Raw genomic sequence first — 21,167 nt, 5'->3', positions numbered from 1 at the left:
CTTTGTCATGTGGCAGTGAAAGGGGTAACCTTCTGTATCGTCACAGTGAAAGGGTTAACCCTTTTGGTAGTGTGGTAGTGAAAGGGATAAGATATTCCTTTATTGAGGCATCATAGCAGCATAGGGGAGGGGAGGTACAGGTAATAATAAACAGCTTTAACAGTCCTTTGGAATATGGTGTGTGTCTTGATTGATTGAAAACTTTAACAGATTGCAGAATGGGTACAATACAGTATGGCTCAATATACACACAATTGTTAAGGGGATGCAGACCAGAGAAAGACTTTCGTCTTGTTTACATCAGGGTCCCCCATTTTCAATTCATTGTGATTGTGATTGTGATTGTGATTGTGATTGTGATTTTGTGTGTGTGTGTGTGTGTGTGTGTGTGTGTGTGTGTGTGTGTGTGTGTGTGTGTGTGTGTGTGTGTGTGTGTGTGTGTGTGTGTGTGTGTGTGTGTGTGTGTGTGTGTGTGTGTGTGTGTGTGTGTGTGTGTGTGTGTGTGTGTGTGTGTGTGTGTGTGTGTGTGTGTGTGTGTGTGTGTGTGTGTGTGTGTGTGTGTGTGTGTGTCCATCAGGAGGAAGGGGGACCCCGAGCGGGCGGAGGGCTTCCTGCAGGACGCTCTGAGGTCGTACGTCTCCGAGGGGTGGAGCTTGCTCGTCACTCACACCAGGAAGCAGCTGGCGGCGTGCCAGAAGCTGCTGGGCCGGATGGAGGAGTATCCTTTACACCGTGACCTCGAACGCCTTCCAAGCATGGAGCTGTTGTTGTTGTTTAACGGTGTCTGCTTCCCCAATGTTGTCTGCGCTATTTATTGATTGATTTTGTAACGAGATTTCGATTTTGCATCATGCTGCAATTATTTTTATTTGTGTTATGCATTGCTCTTGTTGCTTGTTTTATTATGTAAAGCACTTTGAACTGCAAGCGCACATTTGGCATCTTCACTAACTCTTAACATTAAATACAACGTTCTCACTGGCACAGTGCCTAACTTCGGTCTAAAGATTCAGCACCATGGACAGGTCTGCTCAAAATTATTTATTTGGGGATGACATTAATTGAAGTACACCCAATTCACAGTAAAAGCTTTTTGTAACGGCTTCTCTTGTTGGAAAAGAGAATTTCAATTTGAAGTTGAAAGGAATATATAGCAGCTATACGAGAAGGGATTATTGGGTTCTGGCCAGTTGGGGAGACATGTGAAATGATATCGTCGTTCCCCTGTTTATGTTGTAAAAGGAATCGGGAGAACGATACGATTTCAACCCCACAGACTTGAACTCCCAATAAATGATGGAACGTATTGTTTTTTTTAGATGGGAAGCACCTCTATGGCGGGCAATGTCACTAACTCACTCACACATTCACTCACTCGCAGTTAGCCGCTCTGCCCCTAGTGGAGGCGCACAAGTATTGCACTTTGTGTAAGATGAGTTTGCTTCTCACCTGTGACACTGTTTCCTTGTTAACTGATAGGTGTAGGACTGGGTTACCTGATAGGTGTAGCCTCCGATTGGCTCACACAGCACACATTTTGGATTGTGGTTTTGGATTGTGGTTATATATCTTGCACATAACTCTGCAAAGTAAGGTATTGGAAGGGGGAAAAAGTATCTTTTTGATATCTGTACCGAATCCCAGGTATCGTTATTGGCACCAATTATCAAACGATACCCCTAGTAAATGTCGTTTCAAAATCGTGGTAAAACAACATTTTCAACCAAAGAAATTGACATTCCCTAATAGATAGTGTGTACGTAAATGAAAATGTATGTGTCTGATAAAGAGATAGGTATATATGGATGAAAAGGCATGTGTCTGATAGGGATATATTATTAAAATATTGTATAATTGGCTGATATGAACATAGATAATGTATGTAAAAGCTAAATAGTATATTATGCTGTATTGTATTATGAATTAATTATGAGTAGGTATTATTGTATTGTATTATGATTATTCATAAGGAGTATATATTTGTATATTGTATTATGAATTTGATTAGGGTTTTTATTGTTTTAATTGTCTGTATGACATGTAAATGGTATGAGTGTATAAGGGTTTTTATTGTTGTTTTAATTGTCTGTATGACATGTAAATGGTATGAGTGTATAAGGGTTTTTATTGTTGTTTTAATTGTCTGTATGACATGTAAATGTTGTGAGTGTATAAGTCTGTAACTGTATTTTATGTGTTATGGACCCCAGGAAGAATAGCCCCAGCACTGCTGTGGCTAATGGGGATCCAAATAAACTTAAACTTAAACTTTAGATAGGTGTAGTTCATGCCTGAAAGATGCTGTGTGTATACAAACTGCATTTGCTCTACCCACACATAAGGTGTCCTGTGGTCCGTCTTTTACTGGCCTCTGGTTTCCTTGACGACCCACCTTAGCTACCTGCAGACCAGTGCCTTATTGGCAGGTGACGTGAATCTGACCGATGAGGAGAGGAAGCACTTTTGTCAGGAGATCCTGACCTTCGCCAGCACATCCACAACAGACGAGCGTAAGCATTCATGCATTCAATCTTTATTTATACTCCATAAATACACTTAAGTAGTTCAACTAATTTACAGTGTCGTTGAGATGTTACATTCACAAGTGACAATCGGAACACGTAAGAACACATTTTAAATAATAAAAACTAAAACGGAGGTAAATGGTGCATTTATACAGCGCTTTTAGCCAAAGCGATTTACAATTTTGTTCCTCACATTTTACCCATTCACTCACACATGCAAGGTGCCAACCTGCTCATCAGGAGCAGTTAGGGGTTAAGTGTCTTGCTCAAGGACACTCCGACGCCCCGTTAGGAGCAGGAATCAACCTCTGGATTACCTAACGACTGCTCTACCTCCCCCAGTTCGCCCCCAGTTTAAATGATTACCCCGAGATTAAATCACTTAAAAACAATTACATATTGTGGTGACCTGTTAGGCGGACACAGTCATTGTCCAGACGAAACGTTTTACGTTTAATGTTTTTGTTAATATATTGACTCCTCTCCTCCCTCCCCTACAGCCCAGAAGGTGACCATCAGCATGAGTGCGTTCGTCCAGCTCACGCAGCTGCAGTTCCGCCCGGCGACGGCCTCGGTGCACTCCGGCGCCGCCCTGCAGGTGGAGCTGAGCCTGCGCTGCATGATGCCCGTCTCCGTGCGTCTGCAGCAGCTGTCCGCCAGCATCCACTTCAGCCTGGAGCGCGGAGGAGGAGGAGGGACCCACGGCGGCAGGGCCACGAAGGGACCCCAGAGACAGACGTACCCGGGGACTGTGCACTTCTCCCCGGGTCGCCCCGCGGGGAGCCAGGCCGCGGCGGGGCCTCCCTCCTCCTCCGGGCCCTCGCTGGAGCTGGACGAGATCCAGGACCGGAGTCCCTCGGACGGCTCCCTGAGCTCCGTGGGCATGGTGTGCAGGAACACGCACCTGGTGATGCGGCGCCACGACAGCAGCTCGTCGCCCGACACGCCCGGCTGCGTCAGCCCCCCCCTCGCCGTGGACGACGCCGCGCAGATGCTGAGGGTCCACGACTTCACCCTGGAGCCCGGGAGCAACACGGTGGTGTTCACCGCGCCGGTAAAGACCTCTTGTTTATGTCACCGCGCCGGTAAAGACCTCTTGTTTATGTCACCGCGCCGGTAAAGACCTCTTGTTTATGTCACCGCGCCGGTAAAGACCTCTGTTTACGTCACCGCGCCGGTAAAGACCTCTTGTTTACTTCACCGCGCCGGTAAAGACCTCTTGTTTATGTCACCGCGCCGGTAAAGACTTCTTGTTTATGTCACCGCGTCGGTAAAGACCTCTTGTTTACTTCACCGCGTCGGTAAAGACCTCTTGTTTACTTCACCGCACCGGTAAAGACCTCTTGCCAGCTGGACCAGCTACCCTCCCCACTCCTCCAGACCATAGCACCAGACATCCTCCCATTCCTAACTGCAACCATCAACTCCTCACTCAACTCGGGGGTGGTCCCCACCTCCCTAAAACAAGCCAGAGTCACGCCGCTCATAAAAAAACCAACCCTGAACCCTACCGTCATAGGCAACTACCGTCCTGTCTCTCTTCTCTCCTTCCTTTCTAAAACACTTGAACGTGCTGTATCCAACCAACTTACTGCTTATCTCTTACAGAATGACCTCCTAGACCCTAATCAGTCAGGCTTCAGGACTGGTCACTCCACAGAGACAGCCCTCATTGCGGTCACAGAGGCACTTCACTTAGCAAAAGCGAAAGGCCTCTCCTCTGTCCTGATTCTCCTAGATCTATCTGCAGCCTTCGACACAGTCAACCACCAGATCCTCCTTGCGGCCCTCGCAGGAATGGGAGTGGCTGGCTCTGCGCTGACATGGCTGTCATCATACCTCAATGACCGCTCCTACCAAGTGTCATGGAGAGGGACCCTGTCGGCCACCCGCCCCCTGCGGACGGGTGTCCCCCAGGGCTCGGTTTTAGGACCCCTTCTCTTCTCCCTCTACACTAAATCACTGGGTAACATTATCACGTCTCATGGCTTCTCCTACCATTGTTATGCCGACGATACTCAACTCTTCCTCTCCTTCCCTCCCTCAGATATCCACGTCTCTGAGCGGATCTCGGCCTGTCTGTCCGACATCTCAGCCTGGATGACGTCCAACCACCTCAAACTGAACCTAAGCAAAACAGAATTGCTCCACCTGCCGGCCAAATCCTCCCCCCTAACCGACCTTTCAATCACAGTCGAGAATACAGCTGTGACTGCGTCCCCGACCGCCAAGAACCTTGGTGTTGTCCTCGACGACCAGTTGAACTTCTCTGCTCACATCGCAGCGACGACCAGAACCTGCCGATTCCTCCTGAGCAACGTCAGAAGGATACGCCCCTTCCTGACAAAAGAAGCCACCCAACTCCTCGTCCAATCAACAGTCATCTCCCGCCTCGACTACTGCAATGCACTGCTCGCTGGCCTCCCGGCCACTGCCACTAAGCCTCTTCAACTCATTCAGAACGCAGCGGCCCGCCTGATCTCAAACCTACCGAAGTCGGCCCATGTCACCCCACTTCTTAGGGACCTGCACTGGCTCCCCATTGCTGCACGAATCCGCTTCAAGGCCCTCGACCTAGCGTACCGTGCGGCAAAGGGAACCGCTCCCGCCTACCTCCGGTCAATGGTCTCTAACTACACACCCTCAAGACCCCTACGCTCTGCATCTTCTGGCCGCCTCAGACCTACTCCTATCCAAGCTCCGGGAGGGTCATCAAAGAGAAGTCGCCTATTCTCAGTCCTTGCCCCACAATGGTGGAATGAACTACCCACCCCAGTTAGGACAGCCGAATCACGTCCAATCTTTCGCCGTCGACTAAAGACGCACTTCTTCAACCATTATCTGAATTAAATAAAAAAATCTAACCCTAACTAACCGTACTGTCATGCACTTGTCCTAATAAACTAACCTACACTGTAGCACTCAACACTTTGATGAACATTGTTGCTCAGCTGATAGAGTTGTGCCCTTCCTGATGGCTTGTCGTACAGAACTTGTAAGTCGCTTTGGATAAAAGCGTCAGCTAAATGACTAAATGTAAATGTTGTTTATGTCACCGCGCCGGTAAAGACCTCTTGTTTATGTCACCGCGCCGGTAAAGACCTCTTGTTTATGTCACCGCATCGGTAAAGACCTCTTGTTTACTTCACCTCGCCGGTAAAGACCTCTTGTTTACTTCACCGCGCCGGTAAAGACCTCTTGTTTATGTCACCGCGCCGGTAAAGACCTCTTGTTTACTTCACCGCGCCGGTAAAGACCTTTGTTTACTTCCACTGTCCTACAGAAAAGTTGTTAGGAATATAGCTTGAGTTGAGTGTTACCATTATGTGACCGGGGCCCAGCGGTAAGAGACTATGGGGGAAAAACATTTCATTAATTTGATTGCAATCTGACTTCCAGTTTAACCTCTGTAGTGTGGTAGTGAAAGGGTTAACCGTCTGTAGTGTGGTTGTGAAAGGGTTAACCTGTTGTGTGGTAGTGAAAGGGTTAACCTGTATTGTCACAGTGAAAGGGTTAACCATTTGATAGTGTGGTAGTGAAAGGGTTAACTTGCACCGTCCCGAAATCGGGCCTCCATGTACGCAAGTCACGGCACTTTGCGAGTGCCTGCTCGGGGCTGCATTTTTCGCCAAACATAAATTACCGTTCGAAAGATCTATTTGTTGCCGTTCGAACGCCACCTCACTCGACCAAATCCGTGCCTCGGTTCTCCAGTTACATGACATATGTCAGGCGAGTGTCTTTTTACGCGGCACGCTTCAGATGACCACCCCAGACTCCCGACGCTCCAGAACTGCCAATCATCTGCTGATGGCAAACATTATTGGTCAGCGTTGTAGCCAACAAGTGTAGGTTTCCAACGATACCCCATGTGGGGGGCGTGCGAATAAGGGAACTAGGTGAAAGTTGACGGGCGAAAACCATAAGTGGTTCAGAGATGAGATGGGTGTCTATCTTCTTGTCTGACTCTGGGGAAGACGGCAAATAAGCTAATTTACCCCAAAAGTTGGCGTGTTCCTTTTAAATCCCTCCCTCCCCGCTCTCTTGTAACAATAAAAGACGATACAAAAAAAACTCTTCCCTCCCTCTCTCCCCGTGTGCAGAGTGCTGACCCGGGCACCTACACGCTGCGTCAGCTGTGTGCCACCGTGGGGCAGGTGCAGTTCCTGCTGCCCCACATCTACCCTCTGGTCCAGTACGAGGTCTACTCCCAGGAGCCCCAGCTCACCGTGGAGCCCCTCTCAGGTCAGAACCATGAACACCGTTAATACACTGATGGCCTGTTCACCACCTCTGTGAAGTACGCAGGGTTTTACACTACTCCTTTAAAGGTAGAGTCTGTAATTCCCTCAAACAGTGACAAGAGCCCCGCTTGGTTTTAAATGCCCCACATTGGATTTAAAATGTTCTTGTTTTGGTCTGATGTGTGTGAATGAATGAATGAAAACTTAATTTAACAGATTGCAGAATGGGTACAATACAGTACGGCTCAATACACACAATTGTTAAGGGGATGCAGACCAGAGAAAGACTTTCAGCTTGTTTACATCAGGGTCCCCCATTTTCAATTCATAGTGACATTTATGACATACACAACATATCATGACATTTATGACATAGGGACATACATGACATACAGGTATATAGTACTGTTACATTTGTGACATACGATATGCAAATATACAGTACTGTTACCCATAGATCCTGACAGAGAGTATATACATATGATGGGGAGGAGACTGTACATTAGGAGCGTGTGGGGGGGTTTGGACATTTACGGTGGCCAGTTTCGAATTGCAGCCTCCCGTGGGTAGGGATTCACATTCCTTTACAGCTTTAGGTAGGGCGTTCCACATTGATGTGGCATAATTGCGAATCGTGTTTAGTCCCTTGTTTGAGCCGAATCTGGGTTTAACATGATTTGTGGAGCTCCCTCTGGTGTTGTGGTCGTGGTATTCACTGACCTTTGGGAAGTATTTTGACTAGTGACATTGCACAATATATAATATCGGCCGATATGGCAGTTTTTTTACACATCGGTATCGGTCCGATATCAAGATAGGGCCGATATGGGCAGATATTTAAAAATATATATATATTATTATTATTATTTTTTAATCTTTTAATCTTTTCTTTTTACATGTTTTGGCCTTAAATAGTTTCAAAATATCAGTAATTTCTGAAAATAAGTTACAAAAGTAAAAAATAATTATGCGTTTTGGAAAATAGCTCTTTATTTGATTATTATAAAAAAGTGTTTTCTATACAGAGATATCGACATTGGTAAATATCGGTATCGGCCAGAACAGCAATATTAATATCAGGTATCGGTATCGGCCACAATTTTCACATCGGTGCATCACTAATTTTGACATGTACATGGGTACCTTAGTCGTATAGTGTATCTTTTATTTTTGTATCCACTTTTTCTCCTTATTTTCTATTTTTCTCCCATCCCAATTTCGTGTTTCCAATTCTCACCTCCCCTGTCTTGAAACGTTGCTCGCATATGCCTCCCACTGGTCGGCTGTAGGGAGGATAGAAGCCTTGCATCACGTGGCCCTCCGGTACACGAGGAGGCAGCCTGTCACATCTTTTCACCTGCCAGCGCAGACTCTCATTGGCGAGGTGTAACGTGTGGGAGGGTCACACTACCTTTGCCATTTCCTGTCTCTGCTGTGCAAGCGTCCCCCAACCGACCTGTAGGAGTCGCTGTCCACAACGTCCAGATTACCACCCTTCGACTTCCACCCGCTACCTCTGCCAATTGAGATAGTATGACGACTGGCCCAAGCCGGAGGCAATGCTGACACCCGGATTTGAGACCGGAGTCTCTTGCATTGGTGACGAGCGCAATCTCCGCTGCGCCACCCAGCCGCCCACTCGTATAGTATCTTGTAGACCAGGCCCATTGCAAGTTGCTGTACTCTTGTCGTCTACTCTAAGCCATCCTAGGTAGTCAAAGTGGGCAAGGGTGAGGTGGGTTCTAGGAGTAAGGTAAAGTAGTAGTCTGACCAGTTTGTTTTGTGATGTTTGTAATCTTGTTTTTAGCGCCTTTGAGGTGCTTTGGTACCATGAGGTGCAAGCATAGTCGTAGTACCCTTGAATGAGTGCTCCTGCCGGAGTCTTCAGGGTATTCTTGTTTACCAGAGAGGAGATCCGGTACAAGAATCTAGTTTGTTGGTTGACTTTTTGTATTACCTTGGATGCCATTTTGTCACAGGAAAGATTTGCCTCTAGGATGGAACCTAGGTATGTAATTTCATCTTTCCTTGTGACAATATTGTCACCCACTGTAACTGAGAAGCCGTCGGTCTTGCTGAGTTTGTTATTTGATCCGAAGAGAATGGACTGTTTTACCCAGGTGTAATGATAGTTTGTTATCAGCGAGCCAGGTGCAGATTCTGCCGAGTTCTGAGCTGAGGGTTTTTTCAACCTGTAACTTGTTCTTGTCGGAGACCAGCAGGGCTGAGTCGTCCGTGAACGAGAACAAGTTGCAGTCACAAGCTGACGACATGTCATTTGTATAAATTAGGAACAGTAGCGGTCCTAGTATGCTTCCTTGTGGAACACCACAGCTCACTGTGAGGGGGGGGGGGGGGGGGGGATAGAGTACCGTTTACCTCTACCATCTGTTCTCTCCCCTCAAGGTAGGATTGCATCCAGCTCACTGATAAACTATCAAAACCAATTGCTTTTAGCTTGTCAATCAGAATGGAGTGATTGACAGTGTCTGAGGCCTTTTGTAGGTCCAGCATGACCATGCCGCAGTATTTGCCCGCGTCCACCTATTGTTTGATGTGGTTGTTCAAATAGAGAAGGCATGTGTCAGTGGAGTGGGATGTTCTGAAGCCAGATTGGAAATCGTAGATTCGATTTTTTTCCGCTAGGTACTTTTCGACCTGTTCGTAGACTATTTTTTCCATGACTTTCGAGATGGAGGTAAGGATAGAAACAGGGCGGTAATAATAATGGATTAATAATGGATTGGATTTATATAGCGCTCTTCTCTGACTGACTGTTGCTCTGACTCAGAGCGCTTCACAGAGTCCATTATTCGTTCATACACAGTCATACCAGTGGTGGTAAGCTACAATTGCAGCCAGAGCTGCCCTGAGGCAGACTCACGGAAGCGTGGCGAATAATCAACGCCTACGGCCCCTCCGACCACCACCAACATTCATTCACATGCATACACATTCATACGAGGCAAGTAGGTTAAGTGTCTTGCCCAAGGACACAACGGCAATGGGATGGACATGGGCTTGAGCGGGATTCGAACCACCAACCCTTCGATCATTGGACGCCCCGCTCTACCCCTGAGCCACGCCGCTGAGGTAGTTGCCTGGGTCTAATTTGCTGCCCTTTTTGTGCAGAGGGGTCACTCTCGCAATTTTGAAGTCCTTGGGGACATGTCCCTGTTCTATGGAGAGGTTTATTATGTCTTTATGTGTGTGATGACTGGGGTGATGGCGGCTGCTGAGTCTCTGAGGAATTTGGAGGGAATCTTGTCATGGCCAGTGGCCTTGTTAGGTTGGAGGGCGCTCAGTTTTTTGAGTACCTCATCTGTTGTTACCATTTCCAGTTTGAAGTCTTTGCGGACCCCTAGGTTTTTGTAGTATGCTACTATGTGTTCTACCCCATGTAAAATGTGTTGGAGTTGAGTCGGGAGAGGGGAGGGGTTGAGTGGGGATAGGGTCGGGGGAGGGGTTGAGTGAGGGGAGGGGAATGGAGGGGTTGAGTCGGGAGAGGGGAGGGGTCGGGAGAGGGTTGGGGAGAGGGGAGGGGTTGAGTCGGGAGAGGGTTGAGTGGGGAGAGGGGAGGGGTTGAGTTGGGAGAGGCGAGGGGTCGGGAGAGGGAAGGGGTTAATTGAGGGGAGGCGAGGGGTTGAGTCTGGAGAGGGGAGGGGTTGGAGTTGGGAGAGGGGAGGGGTTGAGTCTGGAGAGGGGAGGGGTTGGAGTTGGGAGAGGGTAGGGGTTGAGTCTGGAGAGGGGAGGGGTTGGAGTTGGGAGAGGGGAGGGGTTGAGTTGGGAGAGGGGAGGGGTTGGAGCTGGGAGAGGGGAGGGGTTGAGTCTGGAGAGGGGAGGGGTTGGAGTTGGGAGAGGGGAGGGGTTGAGTCTGGAGAGGGGAGGGGTTGAGTCTGGAGAGGGGAGGGGTTGAGTCTGGAGAGGGGAGGGGTTGGAGTTGGGAGAGGGGAGGGGTTGAGTCTGGAGAGGGTAGGGGTTGAGTCTGGAGAGGGTAGGGGTTGCTATTGCTGTACATATCTCAGGCTCTGCCAAGAGAGGTCTGGAGACATTTACAGTGTAATAAGTTACTAAACTATTTTGCCTTGAGGTCACTGTTGATAATGTTTTATGTTATTATGATACATGTTATTATGTAAAATAATATATAAAAAAGCACCATACATGCTACTTCTCTCTCTCATTGGCTTCAGTTCATGCAGGTTCAGAACTGTACCAGGTATGATGGCGGTCATACAGTTCATCCCAGAATGGCAATTCATTATGACATGTTGCATCTACTAGGGATGGGCATTTGAAAGAAAAATCCAGATCGATTGATCGCATGCTATACTCGATTGATCGTGTATTACTCGAAATGGGGTAAAAAAAAAATTTTACTCTATTTTGTTCATTCACGTATATATGTTTAAGGAAACCAACAAACAGTTATAATCTTACACATACATGTGAAAAGATATGTAAAAAATAAAAAAAATCTTACAAATTTCGATTTTTCTCATAGAATAGAATAGAAAACTTTATTGCCATTTCAACACATGGTTGATTGGGATTTGTCTTGGTGCCACATACAGTACAGAAATTATAAAAACATACAATATAAAAACACAAGAATACATGCAATACAATCTCCACAATAAAGGTTTTACACAAACAATTAAAAAGAAAAAATGCTACAGTACCTCAAATAAATTGCTCTGTGTTCCAGTTTAAAGTGCATATTGCCTTAAAGTGCATGTCGGCTGGTGCTAGCCCTTGTGGTGCAAAGTGCCTGTACATTTGTACTTTAGTTCAGGTGACGGACAGCCTCGGGATATGTACTGTTTTTAAAACGGGATGTCCTGCACCTGAGACTTTGGGGTCTTCTGCCAGAGGGAAGGGGGTTAAAGAGGTCGTAAGCAGGGTGAGAAGGGTCCCCGATCACCTTCTCCCCTTTCCGCCTGATTTGTGTGGCATAAATAGAGGCCACAGAGGGGAGCTCACAGCCAATGATTTTTGACGCTGTGCGTACAGTTCTTTCTAGATGTCCCCTATCATGGACGGTGGTGTTTCCGTACCACACAGTCATTGAGAAGGCAAGGACACTCTCCACAGTGGCTCTGTAAAAGCTGAGCATCGCCTCCCTGGACACACCAAACTTTTTAAGCTGGCGCAGGGAGTGGAGCCTCTGGTGGGCTTTGCTAATTATGAGGCTGGTGTTAACTTCCCATTTTAAATGATCACATATGGTGATGCCGAGGAATTTAAAACTGTCTACCCTCTCCACCTGCTGGCCGTTTATGTACAGAGGAGGGTGGACTGCCTCCCCGCGCCGGAAGTCAACTATAATGTTTAAAAGCAGGTCGTTCTCCTTGCACCATACAGCAAAGCTATCGACTTCAGCTCTATAGGCCGATTCATCCCCGTTCTTAATTAATCCCACTACTGTTGTGTCATCCGCGTATTTAAAAAATCGGACAGAATCAGAGTGGGAGGCACAGTCATTAGTGTATAGACAGTAGAGCAGAGGAGAGAGGACACAGCCCTGGGGGGCCCCGGTGTTCAAGGTCCTGGATCTAGAGAACAAATTACCTATTTTAACCACTTGTTCTCTGTCTGAGAGAAAATCTAGAATAAAATAGCACAGAGACTCATCAATTCCTAGCAATTTAAGTTTTTCAAATAGTTTAAAAGGCACAATCGTGTTAAACGCTGAACTAAAATCAATAAACAAAATTGGTACATAAGTGGCAGAGGCCTCCAGGTGCTGCAGGATGGTGTGTAAACACATAGATACAGCATCCCCTACAGACCTGTTGGGCTGATAAGCAAACTGATACATGTCTAATTTAACAATACTAGATAAATGATCACAGACAAGCCGCTCGAACACCTTCATAATGACAGAGGTCAGAGCGACGGGCCTGTAATCTTTCAGACAAGCAGTGCTAGATTTCTTGGGCACAGGTATGACTATGGCAGATTTATAGCATGCCGGGACTTTAAGTGTGCTGAGAGACCAATTAAAAATATCTGTAAAAACAGTAGCAAGTTGGTCAGCACCATTTTTCAGGGTAAAAGTAGACACATTGTCTGGCCCTGCGGCCTTCCTAACATTTTGTTTGCGGAGTAAAGGCCTCTACATGCTACAGTAACTTCAAAGCAACTGCAACACAACATCAGCACGATTTCAACGCGGTTGTTGCAGAGGGTCTTGTAGACTGTGTTGCGAGGATGTTGCGTACATCTCCCCAAAATCTAATCTAAACAACCGTTGCGTTGATATTGCGTAGCAGTGATTGGTTGGTAGTGAATGGGGGCGGGGCTGTCATAGAATAATATTGGTCCCGCAGCGAGGAATACCATCCTCCATTGTTGTAGCCAGCCAGCTAGCGTTGATGATGCTATTCAATGCTCTATCATACCCAACTAACATTAATGCCATTCAGAATTTATTAACATAGCTACAACAACACACAGTAACGTTAATATAATTACATGCATCATTGTTTACAATGAATGGTGGGGCAGTTCGAAAGGACTGGACACGGACAAGTTGTTAAACAGCAATCAATTAATTTAATATAACCGGTAGTTCGAGCTGCATTTTCGTGCCTACAACCACAGCCACAGGGATATATCCAGCTTTGACGAGCTCTCTCTCCTCCTGCCGTTTTAAATTCAGCAGCTCTTCCTTGACCTCGAGTGCCTGTAGCTGCCTGCATTTGCACAAAGGCGTCCATCCCTGCTGCTAGCGAACGTTAAAACTAACCTAAAGTTACACAAGCAGAATACATCAAATACTTCCGGTCGGGGGATTTCAAAATAAAAGAGCGACGTCTAAAAGCACCAGAAATACGTTTATTTTGTACATTATCTAACGTTAACACGAACCTAAACTAACTTTACAATGTTCATGCACATCGATGTTGCAGAAGCATAAAGGCAGAGTGTCTGCAACACCGTTGCTTTGTCGGTGTTGCAGTTGCTGTAGCATGTAGAGGCCTTAAGGCTCTGACTTGGTGCTCCTCGACTACAAAGGGGGGGGTTACAGGACCCATTCTATCAGCTACCCTAGGTTGATCACCTGAGTGCACATCAAATCTGCAATAAAATTCATTAAGCTTGTCAGGGAGTAGGGGGTCCGCATTCTGAGCTGACTGTTTATTCTTGAACCCAGTAATCATATGTAGACCCTGCCAAACCCCTTTTGTGTCCCCAGCTTTCAATTTGTCCTCAAGACTATCTCTGTACTTAGCCTTAGCTGTTTTCACACTTCGTTCAAATTCATACCTGGCAATTTTATAGAGATCTGCATCTCCACTTTTAAAAGCCTGATTCTTCTTAACCCAGAGACTTTTAACCTCTTTATTAAACCATGGCTTATTATTGCCATAGACAGTCATCATCTTTGATGGAATACACCCGTCTTCCGAGAAGTTGATGTATGAGGATATTGTGTCAGTGTATTCATCCAAATCATCACATGCTTCACTAAAAACAGACCAGTCAGTGAGCTCCAGACAGTCGCTGAGCATATCAGCAGCCTCAGTCGACCACTGCCTCACAGGCCGGACAGTCCTTTTAATAGTCTTTAACTGCTGACGGTATTGAGGGATTAAAAAGATCATATTATGGTCAGACTGACCGAGAGGGGAGCGCACCACGGCATGAAACGCCTGAGAAATTGTACAGTAACATTGGTAGAGTGTTTTTTCGCCTCTGGTAGCAGCGAATATTTGTTGTTTGTACCTGGGTGCTGACTTCCTCAAGTTGACGTGGTTAAAGTCACCCATTACGAGGAGGGCAGAGTCCGGGTGTGCATTCTCCATCTCCGTAATCCATGCAGCCAGTTGCTGGGACGCCGACTTGGCCTCAGCTTGCGGGGGAATATATACCGCCCCTATAATAACTGAGGCGAATTCCCTCGGTAGATAAAACGGTCTGCATCGGATGGCGAGTGTCTCTAGTTCAGGGGAGCATGACCGGTTCATAATTTTCGTGTCAGTACACCACCTTTGATTGACGTAACAGCCAAGGCCGCCGCCCCGTGTTTTCAGCGACTCTGAAGTGCGATCCGCCCGGTGGAAAGAGAACCCGTCTAGCTGCAGCGCGGAGTCGGGTATGCCAGAGTGAAGCCACGTCTCGCTGAAGCACATGACAGAACAGTCTGCGTAGTCCTTCCGAGATGATGTTAACATGGCCAGCTCATCCAGTTTGTTAGATAGGGATCGCACATTTGAGAGTATTATACTCTGTAATGCAGAGCGGTGCTTGCGCTTTCTGTGACACACAAGAACGCCAGCCCGTCTGCCGCGTCTCCTAGGCGCAAAGCCGCTGTGTGGACCCGAGCCGGTTTGTTGAACGAAGTCACTCGAAGAATAAAGTAACTTGGGTTCAATGTCCGGCAGCACAGCTAGCTAGCTATGAGTAATCGATTACTCACGCCCATCCCTAGCATCTACTGTTTCTTAATAGTTTTAGGCAAAATAATGCTAATGAATTGTGTCATGTCCTCTCAAAAGGAATAGGAATATTTTTAGAGAGAAATTAAGTTGTATTTGATGTTTACTAGTTAAGAGAATATAACCCGCATTCTCATAATACTCCAGAATAAACTTTTCATTGACCGTGTTTCCAGCGCCTACTCCGCATGGACCAGATGAAACGTTATAAATTAAACGTTTATTCTGGAGCATATGCCTGTGCGGGTTCTATTCTCTTTATTGTGATTATTACCTAACCCACCGGATCACCGGAGACGCTGGCCATGACACCCCTTGTAACTGCGCTTAGTTACCACCAACTCTCTGAAGACGTAATAACTTCACTTTAACTGCGTGTGGCAATTAGTGCCGATCTTTGTGAATTGTGTGTTTTTGCAATGAGGCTCATTTGCATAGAAAGGGGCACATTTTCTTCCCATATTACCCAATTTAAATACCCGCAAATAGGCACGGACGCACAGAGACGCAATGATGACGGCAACGCAGTTAGCACGGTATTTCACCCTTTGCGAGTGCTTTGTGAATAGCAGGGTTTGTTTTGGGGGGTTATTTGCACAGACATAGCGCCAGAAAAAGCCGCACAATCCCTTTGTGAACTCGCCCCCCTGAGTGTGCAAATAGCCAACGCAAAGGTGGAATGTTGCCGGCTCCGGTTCCAAGAGTTTTTAACAACTCTATAAACAAGACTGTATTTCCTTTGATGCTATGTTGTGCCGACCGACCCGTTGGCAGGACGACGGGGGTTCACGCCAGGTTCACCAGAGTCACATGGCAGACTGGGCCAATAGCGGAGCATAGCCTGCATGTCACGCATATCTGACTAGGTGACCGGACTCACCGTCCAGTGAACCACACGTAAGCCAGTCGTTGATAAGACCAGGAGGAGTGATGTCACCGGCCACTCCGTCCAGTGAGCCACACGTAAGGCCAGGAGGAGAGATGTCACCGGCCACTCCGTCCAGTGAACCACACGTAAGGCCAGGAGGAGAGATGTCACCGGCCACTCCGTCCAGTGAGCCACACGTAAGGCCAGGAGGAGAGATGTCACCGGCCACTCCGTCCAGTGAACCAGGAGGAGTGATGTCACCGACCTCACCGTCCAGTGTGTCACACATAAGCCAGTCGTTGATAAGACCAGGAGGAGTGATGTCACCGACCTCACCGTCCAGTGAACCACACGTAAGCCAGTCGTTGATAAGACCAGGAGGAGTGATGTCACCGACCTCACCGTCCAGTGAACCACACATAAGCCAGTCGTTGATAAGACCAGGAGGAGTGATGTCACCGACCTCACCGTCCAGTGAACCACACATAAGCCAGTCGTTGATAAGACCAGGAGGAGTGATGTCACCGACCTCACCGTCCAGTGTGTCACACATAAGCCAGTCGTTGATAAAACCAGGAGGAGTGATGTCACCGACCTCACCGTCCAGTGAACCACACATAAGCCAGTCGTTGATAAGACCAGGAGGATTGATGTCACCGACCTCACCGTCCAGTGAACCACACGTAAGCCAGTCGTTGATAAGACCAGGAGGAGTGATGTCACCGGACACACCTTTTGAATTTTTTTTAAACTAATTTGTTTTGGACTGAGTGCATTTTTGTTTCATAAATGTTTATTTTTTATTTATAACTCTTAAGCCCTAGCCATTATTTTCAGAAAACTCGCCAAAAAATGTGTGCTGTCAATCGATTAAAATATTTAATCTGATTAAAAAAATATATATATTCATCTACCTTAAACAGATCTTTTTCAAGTTCCAAGTTTTAATACAACATGAGAGTCAACAAATGCTTGCTTTATGCAGCCATTTAACACAAAAGGATGACCCTCATGCATTGCAAATTTGCATCAAATTCAAAACCGAGTGATGCACAAAATAACTTAAAAGAAAATAATAATTTAAAACAATGAATAAAGTGTGCATGAAATAATAGGGGAAAGAAAACGTTAGGAACTTGTTACATTCACACACACAAGGCCTGAGGACTCACCCCCCCCTCTCTCTCACACACACACACACTCTCCCACCTCTCTTTCTCTCTTGCCCCTTCCTCATCTCTCTCACCCCCCCCCCTCTCTATCTCTATCTCACACACACACACACACACACACACACACACACACACACACACACACACACACACACACACACACACACACACACACACACACACACACACTTTGAGTCAGAAACATGAATTTCAGTGTGAGCTGGGTAGTGTAGTTTTATGAAATTCGAAAGCCCTGGGTCTCCTCTTTCATAGGACTACAAACATGAATGACGCCGTAATCTCCTTGTCTACATCCGCTGGTTTCCGATGCAATGCGCAGAGAATTTTACAAGGTCATATTTCGCTAATAACCCTTAAAATCATTGGTAAACAAACGTAGTGCTGAAAATATACACATTGACTGCTGTTTTGATAGGGTCTTTAGTCTTAGCTACTTAGTCTGCTGGCAGGCCTACCTCAGAGGCTTAATGGGTTAACCTTGCTCACTGTGTGTGTTTCAGACGCCCCCTGCTGGCAGGCCTACCTCAGAAGGTTAACCCCTTGCTCACTGTGTGTGTGTGTGTGTGTGTTTCAGACGCCCTGCTGGCAGGCCTACCTCAGAAGGTTAAACCCCTTGCTCGCTGTGTGTGTGTTTCAGACACCCTGCTGGCAGGCCTACCTCAGAAGGTTAACCCCTTGCTCACTGTGTGTGTTTCAGACGCCCTGCTGGCAGGCCTACCTCAGAAGGTGAAGTTCACGCTGCTGACCGGTCACTACACTGTGAAGAAGGGAGATGCGCTGCAGCTCAGCAACACTGACACCATGCCCATCCTGCCCTCCTCCACCTGCACAGCCACTGTACTCAACCCTGCAACCGGTCAGTCACACACACACACACACACGTGTGGCTGGATAGATAGATGGATACCGATAGATGGATAGATTGGGCGATATGAAGATGTTATCATGCACGTGGCCATGATAATGACCCTCATGTGTCCTCAATAACAGTGGCATTCAATTGAGTACCTCAAACTGAGAACCATGTAACTTTTAGAGGAATAATGTATTCAAATTGTATTATCTAAATATGGTGAGTTAGTGTTGTGTTCATTCATAGTTAAAGACTGTAGAGGTTGAGTACTTTATTATCTAAATATGGTGAGTTAGTGTTGTGTTCATTCATAGTTAAAGTACTTTCTTGTGATATATCACATTCACACTCAAGTGATTTGGATTCACTTTACAACTGCAAATACATGTACTGTCCAATAAAATGTCAAACTTGAGTTATATGGTTCTTCAGTGCAAGGGTTGAATTATGCAACGCCGGTTATGAATTTCTTTCCTTTCGTTATAGTCATTCTCTCTTGTTCCTTTTCTCTCTGGCTTTCTCTATGCTTCAACGTATTGTTGTAGCCTATCTCTGATCAATAAAACGGTGACATTATGCGATCCTACGTTCTGACCCTGTACATAACTTTACCCCATGTAGCCTAACTTAGTGGAGAAAACTTTGGACAGATGTCTGCTCTCGTTGGCAAAAATAATACAAAAGTGCCTAACGTGATGCAAGGCTGTGTACCAGGGTAGTAGCCTAACGTGATGCAAGGCTGTGTACCAGGGTAGTAGCCTAACGTGATGCAAGGCTGTGTACCAGGGTAGTAGCTTGGTACGTTGGCAAAGTAATGGTTTCTATCCATACAGTTGAAAGGTAAATACATTGTATTCGCAATATGACTTACCAAGCTGCACATACGTCATTTCAGATGTGAAAAAGGCAGCCTGGAATAGTTCTATGACCACAGACATGTAGGATAGTTCTATACACTGACCACAGACATGTAGGATAGTTTTATGCACTGACCACATACATGTAGGATAGTTCTATGACCACAGACATCTAGGATAGTTCTATGACCACAGACATGTAGGATAGTTCTATGACCACAGACATGTAGGATAGTTCTATGACCACAGACATGTAGGATAGTTCTATGACCACAGACATGTAGGATAGTTCTATGCACTGATCACAGACATGTAGGATAGTTCTATGACCACAGACATCTAGGATAGTTCTATGACCACAGACATGTAGGATAGTTCTATGACCACAGACATGTAGGATAGTTCTATGACCACAGACATGTAGGATAGTTCTATGACCACAGACATGTAGGATAGTTCTATGCACTGATCACAGACATGTAGGATAGTTCTATGCACTGATCACAGACATGTAGGATAGTTCTATGCACTGATCACAGACATGTAGGATAGTTCTATGCACTGATCACAGACATGTAGGATAGTTCTATGCACTGATCACAGACATGTAGGATAGTTCTATGCACTGATCAGACATGTAGGATAGTTCTATGCACTGATCACAGACATGTAGGATAGTTCTATGCACTGATCAGACATGTAGGATAGTTCTATGCACTGACCACAGACATGTAGGATAGTTCTATGCAGGGGAGGAAATTAGGCCACTTTACTCGCCAATTGCGAGTATTTTTTACGTTTGGCGAGTAATTCATGAAGAGCACTCGCCAGTCTGGCGAGTACTAGTAATTACAAAACAAAACAAAAAAATCATTCTGCAATCTGCTGATTCGCTCACTGACACAAACCGAACTCTGACTCCCCCCTTGATTCCTCCCATTTGCGCCACATAATAATCAGACCATAACCAATGAACATCATCGTTGTACAGATGCGCTCTAAGCTCCTCCAATGAACACTCGTTTTCTAGAAGATGCCGCCCATCTAGGGGAAGTGGACAGACCACTGACTGCGCGCAGACCTACAAACTCCTGCCACCGGCAGCCGGCTTGACAACGTAGACAAACTTACAAAAACACATGAGTGGATGAAAATAATTGCATGTAGAGTCGTCGCTTTCGGATATCGGTGCGGTCTGACATGGGGGCGAACAACAGCACGCGACGCGTCTCCTTCGAGTCGGATGAGAATGACAAGTCAACAACATTAGCCGGCTAGCTACCTAGCATGTAACAAGCTACCATAACGCGCATTCAACATAGTGGACTATACTGAGCGGCTTTGCTTAAATGCAGCCGAGTGACATTTTATTATTACCGGGTTTCCCAGCATATCACCACTCGCCCATATGCCCTTCACAACGGTGATGTTGTCATATTTGGCATTCAGAATACACCCGCTGAACCCCTAGCGTTGTCGATTCGGTTCCAATGTATTGTCATCTTACAGCACAAGTACAGTACAACCAGAATACATTTGGCATACAACCAGAGTGCAAATGTAACAAGTCAAGTTCAAGTTGTTTTATTTAGCTATTACATTACAGTGAAATGCTTGGTTCTTTCACTGCCCAACCCAGTATTGATTGAAAACTTTATTAACAGATTGCAGAATGGGTACAATACAGTACAGCTCAATACACACAATTGTTAAGGGGATGCAGACCAGAGAAGGACTTTAGTCTTGTTTACATCAGGGTCCCCCATTTCAGTCCTGTTTGCTTAATGCCTTGTCCACTTCCTCCACACTCCAATATGTTATGATGAATTGAAAATGGGGGACCCTGATGTAAACAAGACGAAAGTCTTTCTCTGGTCTGCATCCCCTTAACAATTGTATGTATTGAACTGTACTGTACCCATTCTGCAATCTGTTAATACACTTTTCAATCAATCAATCCCTTCAACCCTGCTCCTGTCAAACCTGCTCTTTCCATTCCCTCCATCATGTCCCCCCTTTCTGATTAATATTTCCTGCACTTAAGAGTCAGACACACATTCCTAGTAGTTGAGCTGTGATGAATGAAAACTTTATTTAACAGATTGCAGAATGGGTACAGTACAGTACGGCTCAATACATGCAATTGTTAAGGGGATGCAGACCAGAGAAAGACTTTCGTCTTG

The 21,167-nt window shown here is 46.2% G+C and overlaps 1 protein-coding gene across 1 annotated transcript in view; it reads left to right on the top strand.

Moving 5' to 3' along the window:
- trappc10 (trafficking protein particle complex subunit 10) overlaps positions 1-21,167 on the top strand; it is a 122,490-nt gene that overhangs the window by 42,565 nt on the left and 58,758 nt on the right. The window contains exons 12-16 of the mRNA XM_084315204.1: positions 578-718; positions 2,398-2,510; positions 3,026-3,579; positions 6,629-6,770; positions 17,972-18,130. Coding sequence (XP_084171330.1) covers positions 578-718; positions 2,398-2,510; positions 3,026-3,579; positions 6,629-6,770; positions 17,972-18,130 — 1,109 coding nt within the window. The remainder of the gene's footprint in view (positions 1-577; positions 719-2,397; positions 2,511-3,025; positions 3,580-6,628; positions 6,771-17,971; positions 18,131-21,167) is intronic.

The sequence above is a fragment of the Notolepis coatsorum genome (genome assembly GCF_963971535.1).
Source record: "Notolepis coatsorum genome assembly, chromosome: 5".
Lineage (NCBI taxonomy): Eukaryota > Metazoa > Chordata > Actinopteri > Aulopiformes > Paralepididae > Notolepis > Notolepis coatsorum.
This window is presented reverse-complemented; position numbering and strand designations above follow the sequence as displayed.